Source organism: Staurois parvus, unplaced genomic scaffold, assembly GCF_062004578.1.
Source record: "Staurois parvus isolate SC_StPar_1 unplaced genomic scaffold, SC_StPar_1.0 ptg000330l, whole genome shotgun sequence".
Taxonomy (NCBI): domain Eukaryota; kingdom Metazoa; phylum Chordata; class Amphibia; order Anura; family Ranidae; genus Staurois; species Staurois parvus.
Window position 1 is genome coordinate 78,961 of NW_028318126.1, and position 25,953 is coordinate 104,913.

The 25,953-nt window shown below is 39.9% G+C and overlaps 1 protein-coding gene across 3 annotated transcripts; it reads right to left on the bottom strand.

Moving 5' to 3' along the window:
- Nucleotides 1–773: 773 nt before the first annotated feature.
- LOC149457273 (uncharacterized) lies at nt 774–24,916 on the bottom strand. Of its 3 annotated transcripts, none has more exons than XM_089683957.1 (4): nt 24,249–24,916; nt 20,821–22,566; nt 20,583–20,699; nt 774–5,132 (listed from the first exon to the last, which is right to left on the bottom strand). In XM_089683957.1, the coding sequence occupies exons 2-4, from the start codon at nt 22,562–22,564 to the stop codon at nt 5,032–5,034; spliced, it is 1,962 nt and encodes a 653-aa protein (XP_089540083.1). In that variant the 5' UTR covers nt 22,565–22,566; nt 24,249–24,916; the 3' UTR covers nt 774–5,031. The 3 variants fall into 3 exon arrangements, with proteins under 3 accessions (XP_089540083.1, XP_089540085.1, XP_089540084.1); XM_089683958.1 differs by lacking the exon at nt 774–5,132 and adding an exon at nt 8,567–9,096; XM_089683959.1 differs by lacking the exon at nt 20,583–20,699.
- Between the last annotated feature and the right edge of the window lie 1,037 nt (nt 24,917–25,953).

The window sequence follows — 25,953 nt, forward strand, 5'->3', positions numbered from 1 at the left end:
GTGATTCTTGCTGATAACAGAGGAACAAGGCAGCAGACAGAAATAACACTTAGTGCTCTGGATTGAGACAAGTACACACTATAAAGGGATATGCTTTGTTCATATTTCATGTCTGAGGTGTACAACCACTTTAAGAGACTGTTATTGCCACTTAGTTTACTGATAGGGTGAATTTGCCTTTTGGGCAATGCAGTGGTAAACCACCATATGACCTTCCTAAACGTATAGGATACTTGTGTATAAGATGGGCACCAAGTGAGATAATGTCACCAGCACACCAAGGATTCCTCAAAATGGGTCCAAAGCTTTATTTCATGGTCACATGGTAAACAAAAGGCAACATTTCAGAGCCACGCAGGGCCCTGGTGAAGGGGCCCTGCGTGGCTCCGAAAAGTTGCCTTGAGTTTACTATATTACCACGAAATAAAGCTTTGGGCCTATTATGAGAAATCCTGATCCTGTGCTGGTGACATTTCTTCACTTGGATTGTCTATGGTTCCCAGTCTGTGGTCATTACAGCACCCAGCAATGAATAGCCATCTGCAGGGACATGTGTGCTGGGAATGTTGCATTAAGATGGGCAACAATCCCAGCACCTGACACATCAATTTCAGTTACAGCCATTGTCTACAGTTCTGGAAGGGTATATGACAAGGATACAAGATAATATGTCAACCCTGGTATGCCTAAAATTTCTGGATTTTAGATTTGAGCCATTGCTGCAATTTATTGCTTGTTTTGCCATATACATTTCACCAATGTGTACAACAAGAAAATTGTAACATTTTAATTTATATACTAAACATGACAACATACAGTAAACAGTCCAGTAACAGCTGGAAATCCAAGCTGCATGCTCTCCTATACCCTAAATAAATAATTATTCTTGGTAGTCAGCTACTATTTTATTACCTGCCATATCTCAGGAGCTCTCTAAGCCACAACCTCTCGGGAAATAACCATGATATGAAGGCAACAGTTCAGGTGATACAAGGACACAATTGTGCTTTGTACTGGATTCCTTACATCTGTTTCCTCACCACAAGGCAGAGATGCTGTCTGATTTATGACTCCAGGTACAAACTCATTGCTGTTCCGAAAGAGTCAAGAATTATGGCATGAGAGCAGACAAAACACCATAATGTCCAGTCACAAGCTCAGGGAAGTAAACTAGACACAATTTATTGTGTATCATAGCAACACTGGTGGCATTACAATCAAAACACAGAACTTTCTTCTGTTCCCACCCGATTCTTACTAGGACTTCCAGGTGTCTCTTCATGAAAAATATGTAGTCATTCCATCCATCAGGTCTGTGAATCCCGTAATATTGTCCCATTATATTGCTAAATACTTATACGGATGTAGCACAACTGGCAGATTACGTAGAGCTGGGCAAAATTGTGAACTAAGCAAGCCATACATACAACACAGAACTGTTAGCATGGCTATGAAGAGAGAAGTACACTTCAATGGCTATCTAAAACTCTCAAACTGCTGCGTGTACAGAAGCATATGGCTTCTTTTTATTATTTTTTATGTTAAACTTTGCTATTTCAGTGTAGAACAAGCCTAGCGTTGCTATTGATTGCTGACATTTGATGAAGAAGCCTAAAGTAAACTTTATATGATTTTAAAATTCTAAAAATAAAACATTCTGCTTTGAAGCAGTCATCACTATTAACTTCTTTACTTCCTTCTCTGACTTAGTTTTACTTTGTTATTGGGGCCTGACTTTTCCTGACTTAACCTCCCTAGCGGTCTGATTATGTCAGTATTTCTGTGCTCAAAGCGGTACATAGCGGTAATGGAAATATGTATTTTTTTATTGTAGGTCTGTAATCCTTGGGAATAACTCATTGAAATCTGTCCGAACAAGAGTCTAGTAAACATCCCGGGTATGAGAACATTTGAAACACGAAATCAAAAATTATAATATATTAAATAATTATAAAAAAAATAATATAATATTAATACATTTAATTCAATAATGTATTCAAACCAAAAACACTGAAATTTGAAATATAGCGCCAAGTTCGCACATCGCTGAGTTTAGTCGCAGAATCGTTTTCAGTGTCTGATGACGAATCTCCCCACAAATCATTATCACTCAGTTCTGCAAGTGGTTCTAATTTACTATTGCTGTTCTCTAGCTGGTCTAAGGACAAAATGTATGTGAAGTGGTTTGATACAGTAATGTAATACTATGAGATTTTAGTGTATTGAGTGAATGTCAAATTTTGACATTTTTGAATTTCCCGCCAGTTCCGTCCCCCATACGTCCCGACGCTTGCAAGGAACGGAACACGGAAGACAGATGCCGGCATCGGCCGGAGGAAATGGCTGGGGATGCTGCAGGGGAGACATCGCGGACAGGGGCGGACTGACCATTTGGAAACTTGGGCACTGCCCGAGGGCCCAGGGTCAGTAGGGGGCCCCATGAGATGCCCCTGGTGCCTTTTTCATAGGCTTTTTTGAGTTTGGGCAAGGACACAGGGACCTCATGATCCCCTATTGTCCAGGGGCCCCATGAGTTGTCAGTCCGCCCCTGATCGTGGGAGCGCAGGACAAGGTATGTGCTAGAGGGATCCCAGAGCAACGATACAGTGTATTCCCGAGTGTATCTCGGGGTTACCGCTTCTGGTACTGAAAGTTAACCCCAAGCTACACTCGGGAATACCGCCAGGGGGATTAATGGAGCTTACCTCCACCTACCACCATCACTCTGTGCAGGGAAAGTGCCTATATTGGCCACTGAGACAGTTTCATTAGACACTGGAATGGCAGTTGACACAGCTTAGCCATGATGTAAGAGAAAGTCAGGCCCCAGTAAAAATTCCAACTTGTATCAGTATGGGAGTCCTTCATTGACACCAACCATAACAAAAAAAAAGAGTTTCTAGATCAGCTTTTCTCAGCTAGCATTCCTCCAGAGATTTTTAGGGGTTCCATGGTGGACTGACTTCCCAACTGATGATATCTGCATAGGTATATACCAAACATCACTAGGCAGAGCCAGTGGACTAAGACCAGTGGATCCTCTGTTATTTTCTCCCAGATAAGTAACAGATGAAACATATTATCCTTTTAACTGACTCCAAAGCTGGCTATACAGTAGATTGTTCAAAATTCAACCAGTTTAGCAGGGCCTGGCCAAATTTTGATCCACTTATGGGCAATCTCTGCTTGAGAGAAGTCGATCTAATGATCAGCTCTTCTCAAATGGAAATGTTGAAAATTTTTAACTCTATCAGCACCTGTAGCCAATAGACTGGCACCTTGGTCAGTGTATTCTGACAGTGGAGGTGTCCCTACTGTCAGAATAAAATAGTGCAGTGGGAAGGATTCCTCAATCTACCTCACTTGTATAGAAAGGGGAATCCGTTCATTTTTTTTTTTTTCAATCAACTCGGTAGCTGATGGAAAAAAAAGATCCATCTATGGCCATTTGCACAATGACCATCAATGTCAATCCTTCTGGCCATCAATGCAAGGGTGCACAAAATGATAAAACTTGGAAGTCAAATACTCTGGAAATGCTACATTCTTGTTTCTTTTACTTAATATATCTAAAACATTTAACTGATTATGCTAATATACTGTGAGCTGCAGATGATATAATATGTAGCAGGGTTTTTCTGAGTTGTGAAAATTATTTCAAGGGTTCCTCAAGGGTAAAAAGGTTGAGAAAGGCTGGTCTTAAAAGAGTTAAGAAAGGCTGATCTAGATGTTTTAAATAAACTCTGTGGTACATAGCTAGTATTGTAGCAAATGACCACTCTACTTTAAGTGAAATTAAATTATAACTTTTATTATTTGGTATTGGATATATTAGAGAAGAGTTAAATCCTCTGTTAGGTATTTTTTGCTGTCTGTATACCATTGGGAGGTTTGTCCTTCACCTTCTGTCCTTAGAGACACAGTAGGGAGTTAGAAGAAATCTTTCAAAGTGAGGGGAATTCCTTTCTTAGACAGTTGTCACAGGAACAGGTATCCTCATTGGAAGATTTCCCATCACCTATTGTTCTGGTGACATTTTAAGAAATGAACCCTTAATCAATACTTAAAATTGTAGGTTTTCTATTCACAGTTCTCTTGAAAGTGTAATTTAGCAGGCAATTTAGGCTGACTGCCACCTTCGTACACAATAATTTACTTCACGGTACCCAATCAAACTATATTGTACTATATGAATTGTACTTAATGTTAACAAAATCATTCGAACAAGTCCTCTTAATAGCACCCAGCATGCTGTTATCTAAAGGTTTATGTGTGACTCTTATTCTACAGTATGGGATATAATGTATTGTTCTGCTATCCCTGAACAACAATGTTTTGAAGAAAACCAAATCAGAAAGGAACACAGAAGAAGCTTTTTGGGTAATGTAGGTAATGGGACAGAAATGGGGGCTAAATCCCACTATTTACAGTTCTTACCAGAGCAGGCCGTTAGCAGAAATATGCTAATGGTCACCCCTGTCCTGGTAACAAAGTTGGGATTTTACCCATCTAAAGAGAGAATTTATTGAATGTCCGGTCTCCAGAACTGGAAGAAGGGCTAATAGATCCATCAGGAAAATATCAACCTTTCAGAATTTCTAACCCTTTACCACTCTAAAACAATAAGCAAGTCCTAGCTGGAGGACCTGTGCATATCCACCATTGAACTAAACCTAACTTCTCAAGACCCTACAATACAACATACCATTACACTTCACATGGTTTGAAGACCTCATAAATGTGTTCATAACTGATTATCTCATGCCAAGTTTCTCTGATATTCATGTCATTCCTTTACCATTGTCCACTAGGTGCTGTGAAATAAAACTGTCCAGTTTATGGAAACATTCAAGCAGTGAGTTTACCATATTGACCTAATATTGTTTTCAGTCTGGGGAATGAAAAGGCAAGATCTATTAGCTACAGGCAAATCTGCATGCAGGCTAGAGACCTTTGTATCCAAATTGCTGTTATTCCAGTGCAATCCTGTCAACACTTGTTATCTACAGTCCACCTTGTTGGTGGGTACATTTAAACTTCTTCCAAAGGCTCCAAAGTTGGCCCATGCCAGGTTCTCCTGCGCCTTCGTAAGTAGCGAATGGCAGAGACAGCACCGATATTTGCAACTAGAGCTAGAAAACAGAAACATTAGAGGAGAGATGTAAGAAAATTACATGTTAGGTTATACAACACATTGTGACACTGAGAAAGTATATTTTTCAGCAGTTACATGTCAGATTTAGGCATCTAAATTACATATATATTTTACATTTATCTGAGGTGTAGAAGGACATATCAAATACTATACTCAACAAACACACCTGATTTAAAACCTTTATCTAAAGCAGTGGTATTCAAAGTGTGGTCCGAGGGCCATATGTGGCCCTTTGACAGCTTTTACCCGGCCCTTGGGACTCTATTTATCCCAATGATATGACGCACTAATCTTACCACTGATACCAACAGTGGAGCATAATTCCTGCCACTGAGACTAATGATGGGGCACTATTCATTCCTGCTCTCTAGTTCCCTTGTCACCTCCTCTCATGCTCTCCTCCAGGACTTCTCCTGAGCCTCTCCCATCCTATGGAATTCTCTACCCCAATCTGAACAACTATCTCCTACTCTGTCCACTTTTAGGCAATCCCTGAAAACTTTTCTCTTCAGAGAATCCTATCTTGCCTCCACCTAACAACGGTACATGTATTTTCTCCATCAGCTCATCCCCCACAGTTATTAGCTTTTGTATCACTTGACCCTCCCCTTTTAGATTGTAAAAGGTAATGAGCAGGGCCTTCTGACTCCTCTTGTATTGAATTGTCTTGTAACTGTACTGTTTGCCCTCACATCCTAAAGCACTGCATAAACTGTTGGCGCTATATATATCCTTTTCTACCCCCACTGGCCACAATCCGACCCCCTTGAAGCCTGAAAGACAGTAAACTGACCCTTTGTTTGAAAAGTTTGTAGACCTCTGATCTGTAGCATGAGTTGTCAATTTTTTTTTCAGTGTGACCTCATATCAAGCCATGATGATCTCCAAACTGCATCCTTTGCAAACATTACTTCAGAACTAATTGTAGAGGTAAATTTGATTCTTAATTGAATTTAGGTACACTTTTTATATTAAAGTGGAGCACCTCCCAAAAGGAGAAGTTCTGCTTTAAGGCCTCCTCCCCTCTTCTAAACCAAATGGCACTTTTTGGGGGATGGGGGAGAGAGGGAACCTGTTTTGACAGGTTTCTGCTCCTACTTTTGCTTGGATCACCTAGGAAATCCGAGCAGAAGTTCTCCTCTCCCCCTCCCTTCTCGCAGTCTTCTGGGACTTGTTACAGGTCACAGAAGACTGCGGGACCATTCACAATGCGCACTGTAGCTTGCACATACGCAATGGGCACCCAGCTGTGAAGCCACAAGCTGTCACAGCCGGGTGCCCACAGTTGAGATGCCGGTGCCGGGGATAGAAGACCAAGGGTAGGGAAGGCTCGGGTGTGCACAGCAATGAATCCTGGGACAGTTTATTAAAAGTCGGCAGCTGCAAAAACCTCTTTAATGTCAAGGAAATCTGAATTCCAGGAAAATAGTTAAAGACAAAATTCTTGAGCCTGACAAAGTATGTGTATTTCTGTCCCTTCAATACTGAGATTTACACAGCTCTGTCACACAGCAAAGCCCTGCCAGGCAGGGGAAAGGACTAGATTTTTTTCTTCTGCAATTGAAGCGGAGCTAAACTTAGCAAAAACAATGCTGACAGGTAGGCTTTTTATGACAAAAGAAACTCTGTGAGGGGGATTCATCAAAATTGCAGCATCCAGAATAAGGAGCAGATGTGCTTGGCAATCAATCAGCTTCTATCTTTCATTTTCAAAGCTCAGCTGAACAAACGGAAGATAGAAGCTGATTGGTTACCATGCACAGCTGCTCCAGATTTTGTCTGCTCCAGTTTTTAAATTCCCTCATATGTCTCTTCTGTCATAAATGCATGCACAGCTTAGTGTACAGTCTCAGCAGGATTTTGTTCAGAGATGAATCATCCCAGCCCAAAAACTCTGTCAAAAACTCTTGGGGGCCAAATATTGTCTCTACAGTTTATTTTTCTCCTTTAAATAACAGTAACAGGTCTTTTCCCTCCCCCTGGCTGTGACTGGACAGTGAAAGAAGGAACAGCAGACTGATCATCATATTCCTCTGTCGCTCTGTTCTCTACATGTCAACATGTTCCTTGCTAGCAAGTGAGCATTGCAGCATAAAAAATAACTTGCTCCTTTGCTTCTTCTCCCTGTCTCAGCGCTACTGTACAGTGGATTGCAAGAGCCTCATACCAGATACAATTCAGGTAATTACACTGCATGTAAAAATACATTTAATAATCTATGAATGAATGCAAAGCTTTGGTTTGTGCCTTTTATGTCTGCTTTGTGTTCAGCTTCAAAAAGGCAGTAATTACCAAAGTGACTTTAATCAAATCTATATTATACATGAAATCCAGCAGAAAGTACCACCATGTATACCTCTCATAGGAATGGTGTTTAATAGCACAGTGTAAAATGCACATTCTTCTTTCACATTATAATCCATAATTAAATCCCAGCAACAAGCTGAAATGCATATGGACCAACACATGCATCTGAAAAAAAGCTTAAAAGTGTATGTTTAGCCAAAACATTTCTTTTTACAGAGTCAAGGAAAACAGACAAAAAGAACAATGCCATGTGGCCCTACAGATATCACATTTCCATAACAAAAGTTAAAGCTGCCCACGGCCTAATAACACATGCGGGAGCCCTCTAAATACAGTGCTCAGCATTAATGAGTACACCCCAACAGATTTGTCAGAAAACCTTTAATTTCCTTTCAGAATTAACATTTTCTATGGGACTCTATACTACAAAATACTCCCACAAATGAGGGCCATTGATTGCAAACAAGATTTGTTAATTTGCGCACACAAAAAAATATTTTTCCTTTCCAAATTCATTCAAGAACATGTTGCAAAAATGAATACACCCCAATGAAAGTCTTAGGAGCAAAGCTAAATTTTACACCCCGGTCACATCGGGTGCGACTTGGCATGCGATTTGCATGCCAGGCGACTTGCAAATCATATGCCAAGTCGCACCCTATTGTCCGCTATTAGAATGATCATATTGGTGCAGTTCTGACTTGGTCAGAGACGCACTGATTTCTAAAGTGATGTATGCACTACTTTTGTTGTGATTTGCATAGACATCTGTGTCAGATGTCTTGCAAATCACAACTGAAATCGGCAGGTCACCCGATTTTGAAATCGTGCGACTTCACTGTAAGTTGCACAATTTAAAAAATCAGCTTTGATGTGATGGGGGGGGGGCTTAGACAACAAAATACTAATTAACAAGAATTCAAGTACTGGTGAGTCTAATTATTCATTAAACAGGTGTCCTGCAGACAGTTGATTTTAAAAGGGCATTACTTAACAAAGAAACCCCCTTCCCATTTCATGCTGACAGCAATGGCACCACATGGAAGAGAAATATCACAAGGCCTGAGAAAGAAATTAATTTCTTTGCACAAGAAAGGTGAAGGCTACAAGAAGATCAGCAAAGCTTTACTTAACAGTCAGCATACTGTAGCAAAAGTGATACAAAAATTTAACAAAGATGGAACTGCAGTAATCTCACAGAGACATACATTCTATCTACTGGGGTGATTGTTTCCCGTGACACAATACAGTGTACACTGCATAGGAATGGCATGCATGGTTGTTGTCTATGAAGGAAGCACCTCCTAAAGACCACTGGGACTCTGTACTCTGGAGTGATGTGACCAAGATAAATGTTTTTGGAATTGATGGCTTCAAAACTGTATGTGTGCCGCAAAGGTGAGGAATACAAAGAAAAATGTATGGTGCCTACAGTGAAAATGGTGGTGGCTGTGTCCTTCTGTGGGGTTGCATGAGTGCTGCTGGCATCGGTGAGCTGCATTTCATTGATGGTATCACAGATGTACTGCTCTATATTGAAAGAGGAGATGAACCATCACTCCATTCCCTTGGTCGTCGTGCACATTTCCAACATGACAATGATCCAAAACACATCTAAGGCCTCTGTTGCATTTCTGAAGGAGAAAAGGGTGAAAGTGATTCAGTGGACAAGTATTTCTCCTGATCTGAACCCAATCAAATACCTATGGGGTATTCTGAAGAGACAAGTCGAGCATCATTCTCCATCCAGCATCCAGGCTCTAAAAGAGGTCGTTCTTGAAGAATGGGAAAAGATAGATGTTGCCATATGATACCAACTTGTTAATTCCATGCTTAGAAGACTTGGTGCTGTCCTTAGAAATCATGGAGGTCATGCAAAATACTAGATTTAGTAGTTTTTGTTATGGTATGTAGTAATTTTTTCATTAACTAATTTGAGTAAACCTGAGGATTTTGTAATCTAAGTTATAATATTAAAGTGGTTGTAAAGGATGAAGGCTTTTTACCTTCATACATTCTATGCATGAATGTAAAAAACCTTCTGTGTGCAGCAGTGCCCCCAGCCCTCTAATACTTACCTGAGCCCCATTGTGATCCAGCGATGTGAATGACAGCCTCAGCTGTCCCAGGTCTCTGCCTCCTCATTGGCTGAGACAACAAGTGGGAGCCATTGGCTCCCGCTGCTGTCAATCACAGCCAGTCAGTCATTGAGGAGACAGGGGCCAGAGCAAAGCCATGGCTTCGTGTGCGAATTGACACATGGAGCAGCGGGTGCTTCCACAGCAAGCTGCTTGCTGTGGGGGCATCCAACAGGAGGGAGGAGCCAGGAGAGCCTGCAGGGGACCCGAAAAGAAGAGGATCAGGGCTGCTCTGTGCAAAACCACTGCACACAGTAGGTAAGTATAACATTTTTGTTATTTTCTGGGAAAAAAAATATGAACCTTTAGAATCGCTCTAACCTTACTTTCATGTAATGAGCTACACAAATGTTCTAAAAAACTCAGTTTTGTCAAAACTTTGGAAATTGTTCATTGTTTATTGAGATATTGATTAAAATCTTACTTTTAAAAGGCGTGTATTCATTTATGCTGAGCACTGTATATAACACGTGCCCCCAACTTTCCATCGTGGGATATCATATTATGCCTGTCACAACACAGACAACCAAAAAGTAGTTGAAACAAGGAAGACTTAGGTTTGGACTGGAGATGACCCAATCAAGTGACCAAGTATGGAAGGCAGCCCCTCATGTAGAGGATCAATGAAGGGCACCAGGAATCTTGAAAGAGAAGAAAAAAGAGAAGGAAAGAAGGGAGTTGAAGAAGGAAAGAAGAAAGTGGAGCCTGTGACCAAGAACTCACTCATGTCCTCCGGCAGCTGCTCCCAACCATTAAAAATATCATAGGAAAGACTGTAGTTTGGAAGTCAATCCAGCGCACGCTTCTGTAATGAGGAATTGAAATATACCATTTTTGAGGTGAGCTATGGACCCAGGTACAATCAAAAGGAGGGCCACCTCCTGGGTCTCCAGCCTTGAACGACCCATGATCTGTTGACACAACTGAAAGATAGAGGTCCAGAAAGGCCGAATGAGGGTTCAGGATCACCACAATGTAAAAGGGTGCCCTCCGATTCACAATACCACCAGCAATCATCAGGAATTGTCACAGGATTTCTGTACCACATAGTAAGGAGCTTAAAATTCAATTTTTGCATGTGGCTGGATGCACTTATATTAAAAGTAAGTAAAAAGGACTTGTCTCATTCCTGATCACTAAGGGAATGGCCAGTTTTTTCCAGTCACATGTATAGTAGGTGGAGGTTGGGGAAGGCATGGGAAAGGGCCACAAAGCAACTCATCCACTCCCTTATCATATCACGACTTGACTACTGCAACTCTCTCCTTGCCGGCCTACCCCAACACAGGCTATCCCCGCTTCAGTCTATCCTGAATTCTGCGGCCAGACTCATCCACCTCACCAACCGCTCCGTATCCGCCTCCCCCTCTGCCAATCCCTCCACTGGCTTCCGATTACCCAACGCATAAAATTCAAAATATTAACATTCACGTATAAAGCTGTGCATAACACTGCCCCAAACTACATCACCGACCTGATATCCATCTACCACCCAAAATGCACTCTCCGCTCCTCACAAGACCTCCTACTCTCCAGTTCCCTGGTCTCCTCCTCCCATGCCCGTCTCCAGGGCTTCCCCCATCCTCTGGAACTTGCTACCCCAATCCATCAGACTGTCACCTACCCTCCTCGACCTTTAGGCGCACCCTGAAAACCCATCTCTTCAGAGAAGCCTACCCAGCCCTCACCTAATTGCTGATCTCCTCCGCTCTTCCCACCACTCCATCCCCCACAGCTATTTCCTCCTGTACCACTCTCCCCTCCCTCCTAGATTGTAAGCTCCAAGGAGCAGGGCCCTCGAACCCCTCGTGTATCGCATTGTATTGTTACTGTACTGTTTCCCACTATAATGTACAGCGCTGAGCAAACTATTGGCGCTATATAAATACTGTATTATAATAATAATAATAATAATAATAATAAAGGGAAATAGTATACAATATAGACACTATATGCAGACAATCAGGATTGTGAAGACTTTGGGGCCTCAAAAGGTGTCAAGTTTCTATGGAGGGTGCCAAGATAGGATCATTTTGTGTAAAAATGTCCTAGCTGGAAATACACTAGCCAACTACCTGACCGTCCTTAGCCAAGTGCTCCCATAGGGGTTTAAGTCCAGAAGAACCAACAGCCCATCTTATCAGGGAAGGGCCTGCGGGAGACCAACCCAAGAATCTTGTTCAGAACTGCCCTGGCAGGAATTACAGTTTGCCTAACACTGGGGTGAGAGGTCCTACATGAGTAGAAATAGTAAATTGTCACACTGTGGAGTCCCACACCTACAGCAATGATGAGATGATAAAGGGGAGAAGTTATGCTGTCAGCCTACATGGAGGACGAATCCATAGTGTGGATCTTGGCAGCATGAGTGAGATGTCTCGTTCCAAGCATACCCATAGCTTGCTTTGGGCTTGGGAGAACCAGGCTGGTATTCTGCTAAAGACTGCTGACATGATAGAGTTCTAAATGTGGTAACTCCAACCCCCTCAAACTTTTTTTTGATCAGGATGTCGAGGCATAAACAAATGTGTTTCCCGTAGATAACGAAGCTAATGAAGATAAGAACAGTCATGGGGCTGCAATCGGTATCGTCTAAAAAATGTACAAGAGGGGAAAGATGTACATTTTATAAAAAGTTATCCTCCCTAACCACAAGTGTTGGAGAGATGACCACTGATGCAATTTACGTTGAGTTTGGGCAGGTATCTCTTTACTTCTTGACCTGATGTTGCACCAAGAAGTGAGAGACAATTTCTCTACAGCAAGGGGAAATCGCTTCTTACACAGTTGGCACCATAACAAGTGTCTATTTTGAAATATTTACCCTCACCTCTTTTCACATCACCTCTAAAATTTTGGATTTTCCATCACTTTCTGTTCCATTGACAATAGTTGCCAAGACATATAAATAGATGCTTGGCTGGAAACTTCTTGTACACTGATTTAATATTTAGGATAGCAAGGGATCAATCACTGCTGTGTACCTCTCATCAGACTGGGGGAACTTTATTACTAAAAGTATAGAAAAAAGAGAGCACATCAGCCTAGTGTAATATGTCAGACAACGTTTCATTAATACAATTCATAAAAATACTCACAAGAGTAAAAAAAAAATGTAACCACCATATCTCTTCACATTTCTATCATCTGGTTAACAAATAGAAGGCTTCTTCTGAAGAGGATTTCTCCCCCAAAACGTGTCAGCCCACTTATAACTACTGCACATTGAAGAGACCCTGTATATGTGATATGATGGTTACATGATGTCATTGTAATACTTTTTGAGTATTTTAAATAATTTTATTAATAAAGTGGGATCTGAAATATTGCAATAGGCCAGTACATGCTTTTATTTCTGTCATTTGAGGGTTCAAATCCTGACCTACTATGGCCAAAACTAAGAAAAAAGTATTAGCTATATATACACTTTAGAATGTACAGTGCTGTGAAAACGTACAGTTGAGAAGTCCTCTTGTTGATGGGACTTTAAAGGCACAGGTTTATAGTAGACTAATAGTTCAACAGTTAAAAAAACAATCAATTTTATTTATACAATCTTAGAAAAAGATATACGAGTTACAGTACAGAATATGGCGGTGTAGTCAAAAGCTGATATTCCAGTAGTAATGTAGAAATAGGTCATGCCTGTGTTGCCACTGACGCGTTTCGAGACCAATCACAGTCTCTTCTTCAAAGTACTCAAGAGGCATGACGCCTACAATAAACATACATATCAATATATATTTCTATATATAGGAATTTTCATCAATATTGATAATATAAGACCATATGTTACAAATCTACCTACCTATGTAAAAGATACAATTCATTTACTTCTAATCATTGATGGACTTCAGGTTTCCCCTACAGCTTTTTTATTAGCCCTTGATATTGAAGCACTATATAGTTCTATATCGCACTCTAAAGGTTTAGCTTGTATTCTACATTTTCTTTCCCAAAAAGCCATTGACAATTGGCGCTTCAATGAATTTATTGTGTATTCACTTGAGTTCATCTTACATCCTCCAGGTACAGGGAGTGGCTATGGGCACATACTGTGCTCCTTCTTATGCCAACTTGTACCTGGGGGAGTGGGAACGGACATTGATGGATTCTACTGAGTTGGCTCCGTTTGTTAATTTCATTTCATTCTGGTACAGATACATTGACGATGTGTTCATGATACGGGAGGGCTCCATCGCTCAATTAAAAGAATTCATGGACAAAATCAGTGTTAATGATCTTAACTTAAAGTTCACTATGTCTTTTGATAGCGAAACAATTCCATTTTTGGATGTCCAAATTTTCAAAAATTAAGCTGGCACTTTGAACAGTGATCTTTACTGTAAGACAACTGCAGGTAACACCATTCTTCATGCCAATAGCTTTCACCCTAGCTATTTGGTCAAGTCTATCCCATATGGTCAATATTTACACATCAGACATAATTGCTCTGATGATATATCCTATAAAGAGGAAGCAGACAAATAGAGGCAACACCTTCTGTTAAGAGGCTACTCTTCTATGTGCCTCAAAAAACTTACAAGAAAGCAAATAACAAATCTAGACATTCTTTATTATATCAAACAAAAAGTAAAAAAGAAAGCAATCAAGTGCGGATAATAACTACATTTTTCAATCAACATATGCAATTCAAGCAAATTGTGCAAAAATATTGGCATCTTTTGATAATTGATCCTACCATTAATAAATTTGTATCCAATACCCCTAATTTTATTTTCAAGCGAGCCAGCTCACTAAGAAATTATTTGGTACAGAGTAAATATCAACCCCAAAAGAACCAAGATCCTTGTAAATTTCCGGGCACCTTTACCTGTGGAGGGTGTAATTACTGTCAATACATGAACACCAATAAATCCATAATATTGCCCACTGGGGAGAAATTTACTCCCAAACATTATGGTAGTTGCAAAACCAAGGGTGTAGTTTTCTTACTCACAGGTGATTGCAATTGTTTTTATGTTGGAAAAAACAAATTGGAGCTGTGGCGTTGGGCTTATCGCCACATCTCTAGCATGAAGTCCAAGAATATGGAGGTACCCCTGGGTCACCATACAGTAGGTCTTCATAGGGGTGTCTTCCCTAGGGTGCAATTTTTGATTTTGGATAGGATCCATCCGAGCCCACGTGGAGGCGACTGGAATAAGAATCTGCTCCAATGTGTTCTCAGATGGATTCATAAATTAAATGCCACTTCTTTTCCAGGATTGAACGAATCCATGTCCTTTAAGACATTCCTGAAGGGATTTGTCAGGTAGTTGTGAAAAAGATTTGACTTTTATGCTTCATTCTCCTTTTTTTTTTTTGAGAAGATACTGCACATATATAACACATTTTTTGTATATATTTCTACAATATCGTTGTTTATTTAAGGATTTTTTTCTTTATTAATGCCAAGATTGTCATTCATGACCTCTCATTGCATTCTTTCCTTTAATTGGTTTTTCCCTTCCTACCAGTCCTATTTTTTTTCCATGTAATATGTCCTGCTCCTGTTTCTCCTCTTTTTCTTCCCTTTTGGGTTTACGTATCTGTTGCTCTCATGTCTCCCCGGTGCACAGGGGCCGCAGTCCCTGTTCATCGGGGTCGGCGGCCATTGTGATCAGGCGTTGGAGGCGGCACAGCATTGGTCCATAAGAGAGAGGCTTGGTTTGCACTCTTTCCTGGCCTCTCCTCTTGCTGGTCGAGCTCCGTGCATCGTCGTCGGCATGACGCTTGACGTCATCACGCCACTGCGGTGTGGTGATGCCGCACAACTCGTGACCGGGGAGGGGCTGACATGATTGGCCGGACATACGGATAGGTCCGCTCCTGCTTCCTTCTCATTGCCCTAAGTCCGTTGGAGATTTTCCAAGTTTAAAAAACCTGCACATGGCTGATGCAGCCATGATGCCAATATATCACAGCAAATCAGGTATGATTTACACAAACTCTGCTGGACAATCTCAGTGATATTTAAAGGCACATTAGTGACTATATGTGCTTGATGTTTGGTTTTGCACTTTTTTGAATATTTCTGCCATTATCTTTATTTGTTATAAGCAAATAGTCCAGAAGTGGTTTCTCTTCCCCTTTGTTTGAGTCTGCTTGATGTCAACTCATCATCAATTTTTTTCCCCCCAGTAAGTGTGTTTAGCCCCAATTATTTAGTGATGTCCCATTCTCGATGGCATATATTTATTATTTATATTTATATGTGTTATAATCTTTTGATAATCTTTTGATAATTGATCCTACCATTAATAAATTTGTATCCAATACCCCTAATTTTATTTTCAAGCGAGCCAGCTCACTAAGAAATTATTTGGTACAGAGTAAATATCAACCCCAAAAGAACCAAGATCCTTGTAAATTTCCGGGCACCTTTACCTGTGGAGGGTGTAATTACTGTCAATACATGAACACCAATAAATCCATAATATTGCCCACTGGGGAGAAATTTACTCCCAAACATTATGGTAGTTGCAAAACCAAGGGTGTAGTTTTCTTACTCACAGGTGATTGCAATTGTTTTTATGTTGGAAAAAACAAATTGGAGCTGTGGCGTTGGGCTTATCGCCACATCTCTAGCATGAAGTCCAAGAATATGGAGGTACCCCTGGGTCACCATACAGTAGGTCTTCATAGGGGTGTCTTCCCTAGGGTGCAATTTTTGATTTTGGATAGGATCCATCCGAGCCCACGTGGAGGCGACTGGAATAAGAATCTGCTCCAATGTGTTCTCAGATGGATTCATAAATTAAATGCCACTTCTTTTCCAGGATTGAACGAATCCATGTCCTTTAAGACATTCCTGAAGGGATTTGTCAGGTAGTTGTGAAAAAGATTTGACTTTTATGCTTCATTCTCCTTTTTTTTTTTTGAGAAGATACTGCACATATATAACACATTTTTTGTATATATTTCTACAATATCGTTGTTTATTTAAGGATTTTTTTCTTTATTAATGCCAAGATTGTCATTCATGACCTCTCATTGCATTCTTTCCTTTAATTGGTTTTTCCCTTCCTACCAGTCCTATTTTTTTTTCCATGTAATATGTCCTGCTCCTGTTTCTCCTCTTTTTCTTCCCTTTTGGGTTTACGTATCTGTTGCTCTCATGTCTCCCCGGTGCACAGGGGCCGCAGTCCCTGTTCATCGGGGTCGGCGGCCATTGTGATCAGGCGTTGGAGGCGGCACAGCATTGGTCCATAAGAGAGAGGCTTGGTTTGCACTCTTTCCTGGCCTCTCCTCTTGCTGGTCGAGCTCCGTGCATCGTCGTCGGCATGACGCTTGACGTCATCACACCACTGCGGTGTGGTGATGCCGCACAACTCGTGACCGGGGAGGGGCTGACATGATTGGCCGGACATACGGATAGGTCCGCTCCTGCTTCCTTCTCATTGCCCTAAGTCCGTTGGAGATTTTCCAAGTTTAAAAAACCTGCACATGGCTGATGCAGCCATGATGCCAATATATCACAGCAAATCGGGTATGATTTACACAAACTCTGCTGGACAATCTCAGTGATATTTAAAGGCACATTAGTGACTATATGTGCTTGATGTTTGGTTTTGCACTTTTTTGAATATTTCTGCCATTATCTTTATTTGTTATAAGCAAATAGTCCAGAAGTGGTTTCTCTTCCCCTTTGTTTGAGTCTGCTTGATGTCAACTCATCATCAATTTTTTTCCCCCCAGTAAGTGTGTTTAGCCCCAATTATTTAGTGATGTCCCATTCTCGATGGCATATATTTATTATTTATATTTATATGTGTTATTATTTATTTACACAGTATCACCTCATCAATATTAGTGTGCAGACAGATTTTCGGTCTGCCACTGGTATGGTTGGGCGGGGGCCCCTCCAGGAGGCGTTTGGGCGGCAGTTATCGTTTCCAACTTTCCTTCCCTGCTCTTTCTGTCCATCATCGCTGTTAGAAGCTCATGAAACTTTTGGCTGTATTTATGGAAATCAATGTCTTTTAACCCTTTGGCGGTCCTTTTCTATTCCTCCCGCCCCTATATGGGGCTATATAAGTGAATAATTACATTCTAAGCTAATTATATTATCAATATTGATGAAAATTCCTGTGTATAGAAATATATATTGATATATATGTTTATTGTAGGCGTCATGCTTCTTGATCACTTCTGAAGAAGAGACTGTGATTGGTCTCGAAACGCATCAGATGCAACACATGCATGACCTATTTCTACATTACTACTGGAATATCAGCTTTTGACTACACCCCCATATTCTGTATTATAACTCATATGTCTTTTTCTAAGGTTGTATAAATAAAAATTGATTGTTTTTTTTAACTGTTGAACTATTAGTCCACTATTTGATAAACCTGTGCCTTTAAAGTCCCATCAACAAGAGGACTTCTCCACTGTACGTTTTCAGGGATGATGGCACCTCTTGTATTGTATCCCTTCCCTTTTCTACTGCTGATTTTTTTGCATATTTGTCACACTTAATTGATTCAGATCATCAAACAAATTTTAATATTACACAAAGATAACCCAAATAAATTCAAAATACAGTTTTTAAATGATTATTTAAAGGGAAAAAATCTGTCCAAACCTGCCTAGCTCTATGTTAAAAAAGTAATTGTCCCCAAAACCTAATAACTGGTTGTGCCACCCTTAGCGGCAACAATTGCAATCAAATGTTTGCGATAACTGCCTATGAGTCTTTCACATCGCTGTGGAGAAATTTTGGCCCACTCTTCTTTGCAGAATTAATTTAATTCAGCCACATTGAAGGGTTTTCGAAAATGAATGGCCTGTATAAAGTCATGCTGCAGCATATCAATCGGAATGTAAGTCCAAACTTTGACTAGGCTACTTCAAAACCTTAATTTTCTTTTTTTTAAGCCATTCAGAGGTGGTCTTGCTGGTCTGTTTCAGATCATTGTCCTGCTGCATAACCCAAATGCACTTGAACTTGAGGTCACGAACTGATGGCCAGACATTCTCCTTCAGGATTTTCTGGTAGAGCACAGAATTCATGGTTCCATCAATTATAGCAAGTCGTCCAGGTCCTGAAGCTGCAAAACAGTCCCACACCATCACACTACCACCACCATGTTTGAGTGTTGGTATGAAGTTCTTTTTATGAAACGCTGTGTTACATTTACCCCAGATGCACACCTTCCAAAAAATTCCACTTTTTTTCTCATCAGTCCACTGAATATATGCCCAAAAGTCTTGGAGATATTAAGGATGTTTTTGTCAAATGTGAAACGAGCATTTGTGTTCTTTTTGGTCAGCAGAGGCTTTTGCCCTGGAACTCTCCCATGGATACCATTTTTGCTCGTTCTCTTTCTTATTGTTGAATCATGAACACTGACCTTAACTGAAGCAAGTGAGGCCTGCAGTTCTTTAGATGTTGTTCTGGGTTCTTTTATGACCTCCTGGATGAGTCATCGTTGTGCTCTTGGAGTAATTTTGGTAGGTTGGCCACTCCTGGAAAGGTGCACCACTCTTCCAAGTTTTCTCCAATTGTGCATAATGGCTCTCACTTTGCTTCACTGGAGTCCCAAAGACTAAGAAATGGCATTGTAACTCTTTCCAGACTGATACATGTCTTTGTTTCTCATCGGTTCTTGAATTTCTTTAGATCACAGCATGATGTGTTGCTTTTTGAGATCTCTACTTTGCAAGACAGTTTCTATTTAAGTAATTTCTTGATTCAACAGGTCTGGCAGTAATCAGGCCTGAGTGTGGCAAGTGAAATTTAACTCAGCTTTCCAAAAAATGTGGTCAATCACAGTTCATTCATGATTTAGCAAGGGGGGCAATTACATTTTCACATAGGGCCAGACAGGTTTGGACAGCATTTTTCCATTAATAAATGAAATCATCATTTAAAAACTGCATTTTGAATTTTCTCGGGTTATCTTTGTGTAATATTGAAATTTGTTTGATGAGCTGAATCATTTAAGTGTGAAAATATGCAAAAACAATCAGAAAGGGGCAAATACTTTTTCACAGCACTGTATATATATGAAATTATTATGTATTGTGAAATGTAAAGTACAACTGAAGGATGAACTAGCTGGGGATATGGGCAGATATTTCTATTGAAAGCGGATCTCCAGGCAAATTTAAAAGGACACCTTTTAATCTGGATAGTATTTAATTATAACATCATAAATTGTATTTGAAATGCTGATAATATATGTACCTGAAATCTGTCTTTATTTTAACATCTTATCATCCCCTGCACACCAGGACTCTGAATGAGAGAGGACAGGATAGAATTGTGAATTGGGCTCTTCTGTATTGTACAGTGTTGACAATTAACAGTAGAATCTTGATAATAGGAGGGAAGAGTGCAGAGATGATGTTATCAGTGTGTTGCTGCTCTTTTAATGTCCAGTCATTCCAATCAGCAAATCAGCAAGCTCGGGGCAAGGAATTTACCAAATCATCCATTCAAGTGATCTTCAGTACTGCTACATTGTTTTTTATTGAGCTATTCATATGAGATACTCCATAGACCATGAATGCAAGACATAAATTTAAGATTCTAATATTATAAATTTCAACTGGAGTTCTATTTTAAAATATTAAGTTTTAAAATAAAAAAAAATGAAGTTGAAATAGTTGTAGAAAGTTCTAATACAAAGGAGACCTTCATAAATTTGAGTTTGTGTTCAGTTTGATAAAGCAGTGGGTTGTGAATCATATGTTGGCTACTTGCGTTATTGCTACCAGCGGTTTTCAGCAGCATTAGTACCTGTTTATCCAGCCACCTACTGCTTTATTGCCTTCAACAAGAATGAAGCCAGGCAGTTTGCCCTAACATATATCATTTCACAAAAAAATTGCTTCAGTGTTGACAAGTGTTTGACTGTCACTTTGCCCTAGTTTGTGTGGCTTATTCTCCACTGTTACATATTCAGGTGGCAAATATTCCTCTTTATGAGGAATCAACATAATTGAATTTAACAAATGTACTCTGAACACACCTGTTTTCCATCCATCTGAAGACTGCAAGTCTGAAGATTTTACAGCCCAAGATGCAAGAGCTAGAAACATCAAGCAAGCGTCACTCCGGCTGGGGGATAAATATGGAACAAGAGAGCCTGCAAACAGACATGTGTGTAAGTAAAGCCTGACAGCATTAACAAAGCTGTTTTTATTTTAGAAGTGTTAATGTGTTAATATGGTCATAGGATTAATTGGCAGTTACATCATTGCTTGTACCTGTTGTTGGTTTGTTTGTCTCTTCAGATGTCCCATGGTACACATGAGGAATGAGCTTTCCATCTCTGCTTCGAAAAGCTTGTCTTACTGTATATTCTATTAGTCTTTCAGGAACAATAGACTGGAAAATCTTGGTGGCACTTGGGGCAGGTGGTATACTGAATAAGATGCCTTCCCTGTCCTGATGCTGAGGTCCATCAGCAAAGAAAAACTCACAGGCTTCAGGCCAAGTGGCAACAACTGAAGATGGCGAAACCTGATCCATATTAACTTTTGATTCTTCTGATTTATGGTCTTTATTTTTTTGAAGATTTTTATCCTCATCCACAAAGAAATATTCATACATATCTGGTGTGTATACGATCGCTTCTTGTATTGCTTCTTGACTTGCCATATCTGTTCCAGTCTCAACAATTCCGGATTCTGAAACATCATCAAAGAAAAAGTCATACATTTCAGGAAGCGTGAGAGCTGTATTTCTATATGATGGTGACTGGTGTTTTGTTGATAGGCTCCTACTGAACCCAGTATGTCCACTAATTGTAGCAGGTACCAAGCTGCATGCAAGATTTGTACCCTCAGCTCTGGGAAGTCTATACTGGTCAAAACTCAACTTATGTGAGCTCACAGATACTCTGGTGTCAGGCTCCTGTATATTTGATTGAGTATTGGATAAATCCAAATTTTCAATCAGGGGAACTGGGATATTTTGCTGCACGGCTGAGGAATCTCCAGGGGCTTTGGTTGTAAAGTGCAGGATACAGTCCTGGATATCATATTGCATCATGTGGGCATTGAAAATATTTTTAGTTGAAACATGATTGTCCATTGTATGAAGTGCTGAATTTGTGTTTACGAAGTCATCAGTTTCATTTTTAGCAGTCAGTTGGTCATAATGTTCCAGGCTTGCATGTAAAGTGGTCAGACTTTGCAAATAACACCTTTGAGGATCCTCTTTTGTATTATTTCTACCAGGAATGTATCCATTCAGTAGACACTCTGATAAGGAAGGGTTGTTTACAATCTTACAACTTTGATTATCCTTTGAAATATCAGGTGAATCTTTTAAATAAAGTAACTGCGCATTGGTTCTAGATGGATTATTAGTAGTTACAGAAATTAATTGTCTGCCATTAGGGTGCCCTCTTTCTGACTCTCCACTAAAAATTGGCGAGGGATTTGTTCTTTCTGTGCTCTCAGCTTGGATTTCTTCTCTGTCCCCTTCATTATGGGATTTCCTCTTTGTGTTGAGAGACCTCATACGTTCTGCAAGACTTTCATTAACTGGGCTGTCTTGAGATTTTTCTATGGTTAAATAGTTGTCCTTGAGTTTTGGACTTGGAATGCCTGTTTTATGTTCTGTCACCACCTTCTTGGACAATAGAGTCTCTTTCTGACAAAGAAACCTAGCGACTGATCCAAACTCCTCTTCATCCTCACTGCCAGACAATACATCATCACTTGAACCTATCCATTTGTAGGCTGAATGTCTGGGTGGAGAAAAGGATACTGGCATGGTCTGGGGTTCCCTGTGGTCCCCCACTGGTGGACATAAGCTGACCCGGAGAAACTTTGGATTGCTAGTTACTGTGGAGCATAAGGCATCTTCCTCTTCTGTGTCACTCAGTAAAAGTTCCTCCTCTGAGGCCAACGACACTTGCATTAAGCCACATTCCTCAGCCGTGGAGTAAAATTCCTCCCAGTCTTGGTCATTGATTTGAATACTATATTCAAAATTATCCATTGCTGAAAATAGAAAAACATACAATATGAGTGCAAGGCGATAATAATAGGTCACACTGTATATATATTCAATTCTTGTTAGTCACTGAAGGCTTAAGGTGGCCATACATGTAGAAATGTATTATTGATTTACATATGTGTGATTATAAGCAAGCTATTTATCAATTAAAATTAAAATATTTATGATGCAACACATAGAGTATTATCCCACACTTTGAGATCAACAGAAAAAATATTAAAAAATATGATCTATCAGTTATAAATGTAAACAACCTATATAACATTGAATCATTTATTCATTCTGAACTATTATTTACTTTCTGAGACACACGCAGATATTTGTTTGATCAGAAGTGATTGACAAAATTCCACCATTGGCTTGGCAGAGTTGGTATTGATTGAAAAGAAGACCCTGATCTCTTTTTAATTGGATCAGTTTAGTTGTGAATGGACAGTGGAGAGGTTTGCAGCAGTGGTGCCTAATGGTCTTCAAGGCGTTCTGAGATTTGGTACACCCAAATGTTAAAATTCTACTCCCTCTCCATTCCATCAAAAACTAAAAAAAAAAAAAAAGGGTTTAGTTATACTTTAAATTCAAGATGCAGAATTTTACCAGCTGAGACAAATGTGGCCCATGAACTACATGCATATCATTTTGCCTAAGCTGCACAAATGATAAAAGTAGATTTATAGTCGAAGGATTTTTTTAGTTTTAGATACAGTGGTGAGGGATTAAAACCCCTTAAGTCACTGGTCACACCACTGCGATTTAAAATTGCGCAATATGTGTGCAATTTTAAGTGCGATTTCTGAAGACTTTATTGCTACTTGTGCAGCAAAAGTAATGCAAGGACTACTTTAAAAATTGCGCTGCAGCAAATCACACGTTAAGACACTGACATAGGGTTGCAGCGCTAGTCAACCAGTTAATGAGTACAGTGTCAAAAAAACAAAAAACAAAAGCACACACACATGCATATATATATATATATATAAAAATATGTATAACTTTTGGGAATAGTACAAGCACTGGGCACTTTGAGTTGGACTATATTACATGGACAGAGTCTGTTTTACATCAGATTTGTTGTTGACATATACAGCGGGTAAAATCAGTATTGAATACGGCACCATTTTTTTCAGTAAATATATTTCTAAAGGTGCTATTGACATGCAATTTTCACTACATGTCAGTAATAACACATATAATACATACATATAAAGAAACCAAACCAAATAAGTTCAGAAAGTAAGCTATGTGTAATAAAATGAAATGACACAGGGGAATAAGTTTTGAACACATAAAGAAAGCGAAGTGCAAAAAGTAAAAGGAAAGCCAAGACACCAGCTGAAATCTATCAGTAATTAGAAAGCAATCCTGACCCTTGTCAGTGCAAATTAATACCTGCTGGTTCAGTCTTAACTGATGGCTTATAAAAAGGTGTCTCATTACCAAGGCGTCAGATAAGAAATATCTCATGATGGGTTAAAGCAAAGAGCTCTCTCAAGACCTTTGCAACCTTTTTTGCAAAACATACTGATGGCATTAGTTACAGAAAGATTTTTAAACTTCTGAATGTTCCAGTGAGCACTGTTGGGGCCATAATCCAAAAGTGGAAAGAACATCATTGTCACGGTGTAAGGTCAGGTTCAGAGACCAGTTGCTATAGCAGTAAAAGGCTTACCTGGAACCAGCAGGATAGGTACACCAGCGGATCCCCCTGGGAATGACGCAGGCTCACCTGAGGTGCGGGGTCTAAGTATTAACCGGTCTTCACCAGAGCTCCTAATGGTGGAGATGGATTGGGCTGCGTGTTAATACCAGGTCGCAGATCTCAGGAGCAGACTGGGAACCAATAGCGGATCAACAGGTTAGGGATCAGACGAAAGCAGAGTCGGTCACAAGCCAAGGGTCGGTCACAAATGGTAGCAGATCAATCGTGGTCAGGAACAAGCCAAAGGTCAGTAGCGGAGGTGTAGACAGCAGCAGGAACAGTAGCAGGATATTGGCTGGAAAGGCACAATAATCTGGCAAGGAGGAAGTCCAAGGACATGGCTTATATAGGAAGTTCATGGGAGGAGCAAGGAGTTCAAGGTTCAAGAGCAAACAAGGCACAAGGCAGGATTATCCAATAGATGAGGCAAAGTGTAGTCCAGCATCCTAGGTAGCTCAGTGAGTAGAGTTACTGCCTGACACAGTAGAAGTCCCAGGTTCACGTCCAGGCCCTGACAATCATTTCACCATAAACTGGCCACGACCAGGTGTTCCTCACAAGATTTCTGACAGAGAAGTGAAAAGAATTATCAGAAGAGTTGTCCAAGAGCCAAGGACAACTTGTAGAAATCTTCAGAAAGACCTGGAATTAGAAGGTACAATTGTTTCAAAGAAAACAATAAGTAATGCACTCAACCACCATGGCCTGTATGCACGCTCACCACGCAAGACTCCATTGTTGAAGAAAAAGCATATTGAAGCTTGTTTAAAGTTTGCTGCACAACATTTAGACAAGCCTGTGAAATACTGGGAGAATATAGTCTGGTCAGATGAAACCAAAATGGAACTCTTTGGATGCCATAATACACACAATGTTTGGAGTCAAATGGCAAAATTCATATCATTGAAGGAAGGATGAATGGAAAAATGTATCAAGACATTCTTGATAAAAATCTGCTGCCATTTAACAGGATGATGAAGATGAAACGAAGGTGGACATTTCAGCAAGACAATGATCCCAAACACAAAGACAAGAAAACTCTCTATTGGTTTCAAAGAAAGAAAGACTGTTTGTGTTGGACAAAATCACACCTGAGCAATGCATGGGACTAGTTTCTCTTGAAGCTGTCATTACCAACAAAGGATTTTGTACAAAGCATTAAATAATTTTCAGTTAGCGTGTTCAATACTTTTTCCCTGTGTCATTCCATTTTATTACACATAACGTCATTTCTGAATGTATTTCTTTTGGTTTCTTTGTATGTATGGATTGCATCGGTTGTTACCGACATGTGGTGAAACTTTCATGCCATCAGCACCTTTAGAAATATATTTACCGAGAAAAATTGTGAGTTATTTTATAGTTATAGTACTGCAATCTCTGTTGGGGTTTTTGTTTATTTAAAGGTTTCTTAGAGTCTACAAGTATTTATTTGATTCCACAAGTGATCGAATGGAAAACAAAAGGCATCCAAAGCATTTCAGGGGCCAAAAATCTCACTTTAGCAGGGCTTTAGTGAGTAACAATGTCTAATGACTCAGAGAAAAGATCCTGCAAACATCAATCAAAGCCAGGACATTATTCAGTGATTGAATGTCTGTCAGGGGCAGAGCAGCAGGCTTAAAGTCTATGTTTTGTAAAACTTATTATAAGCACAAGGGACATTATTTACTAT

Bases quoted from the DNA above. Each gene is read 5' to 3' on its own strand.
- LOC149457273 (XM_089683957.1), bottom strand. From the start codon at position 22,564: ATGGATAATTTTGAATATAGTATTCAAATCAATGACCAAGACTGGGAG. The intron at 20,700-20,820 runs GTACAAGCAATG...GTCTGTTTGCAG, and splicing joins GACAAACAAACCAACAACAG to GCTCTCTTGTTCCATATTTA. The intron at 5,133-20,582 runs GTGTGTTCAGAG...TCTGTTTTCTAG, and splicing joins TTCAGATGGATGGAAAACAG to CTCTAGTTGCAAATATCGGT.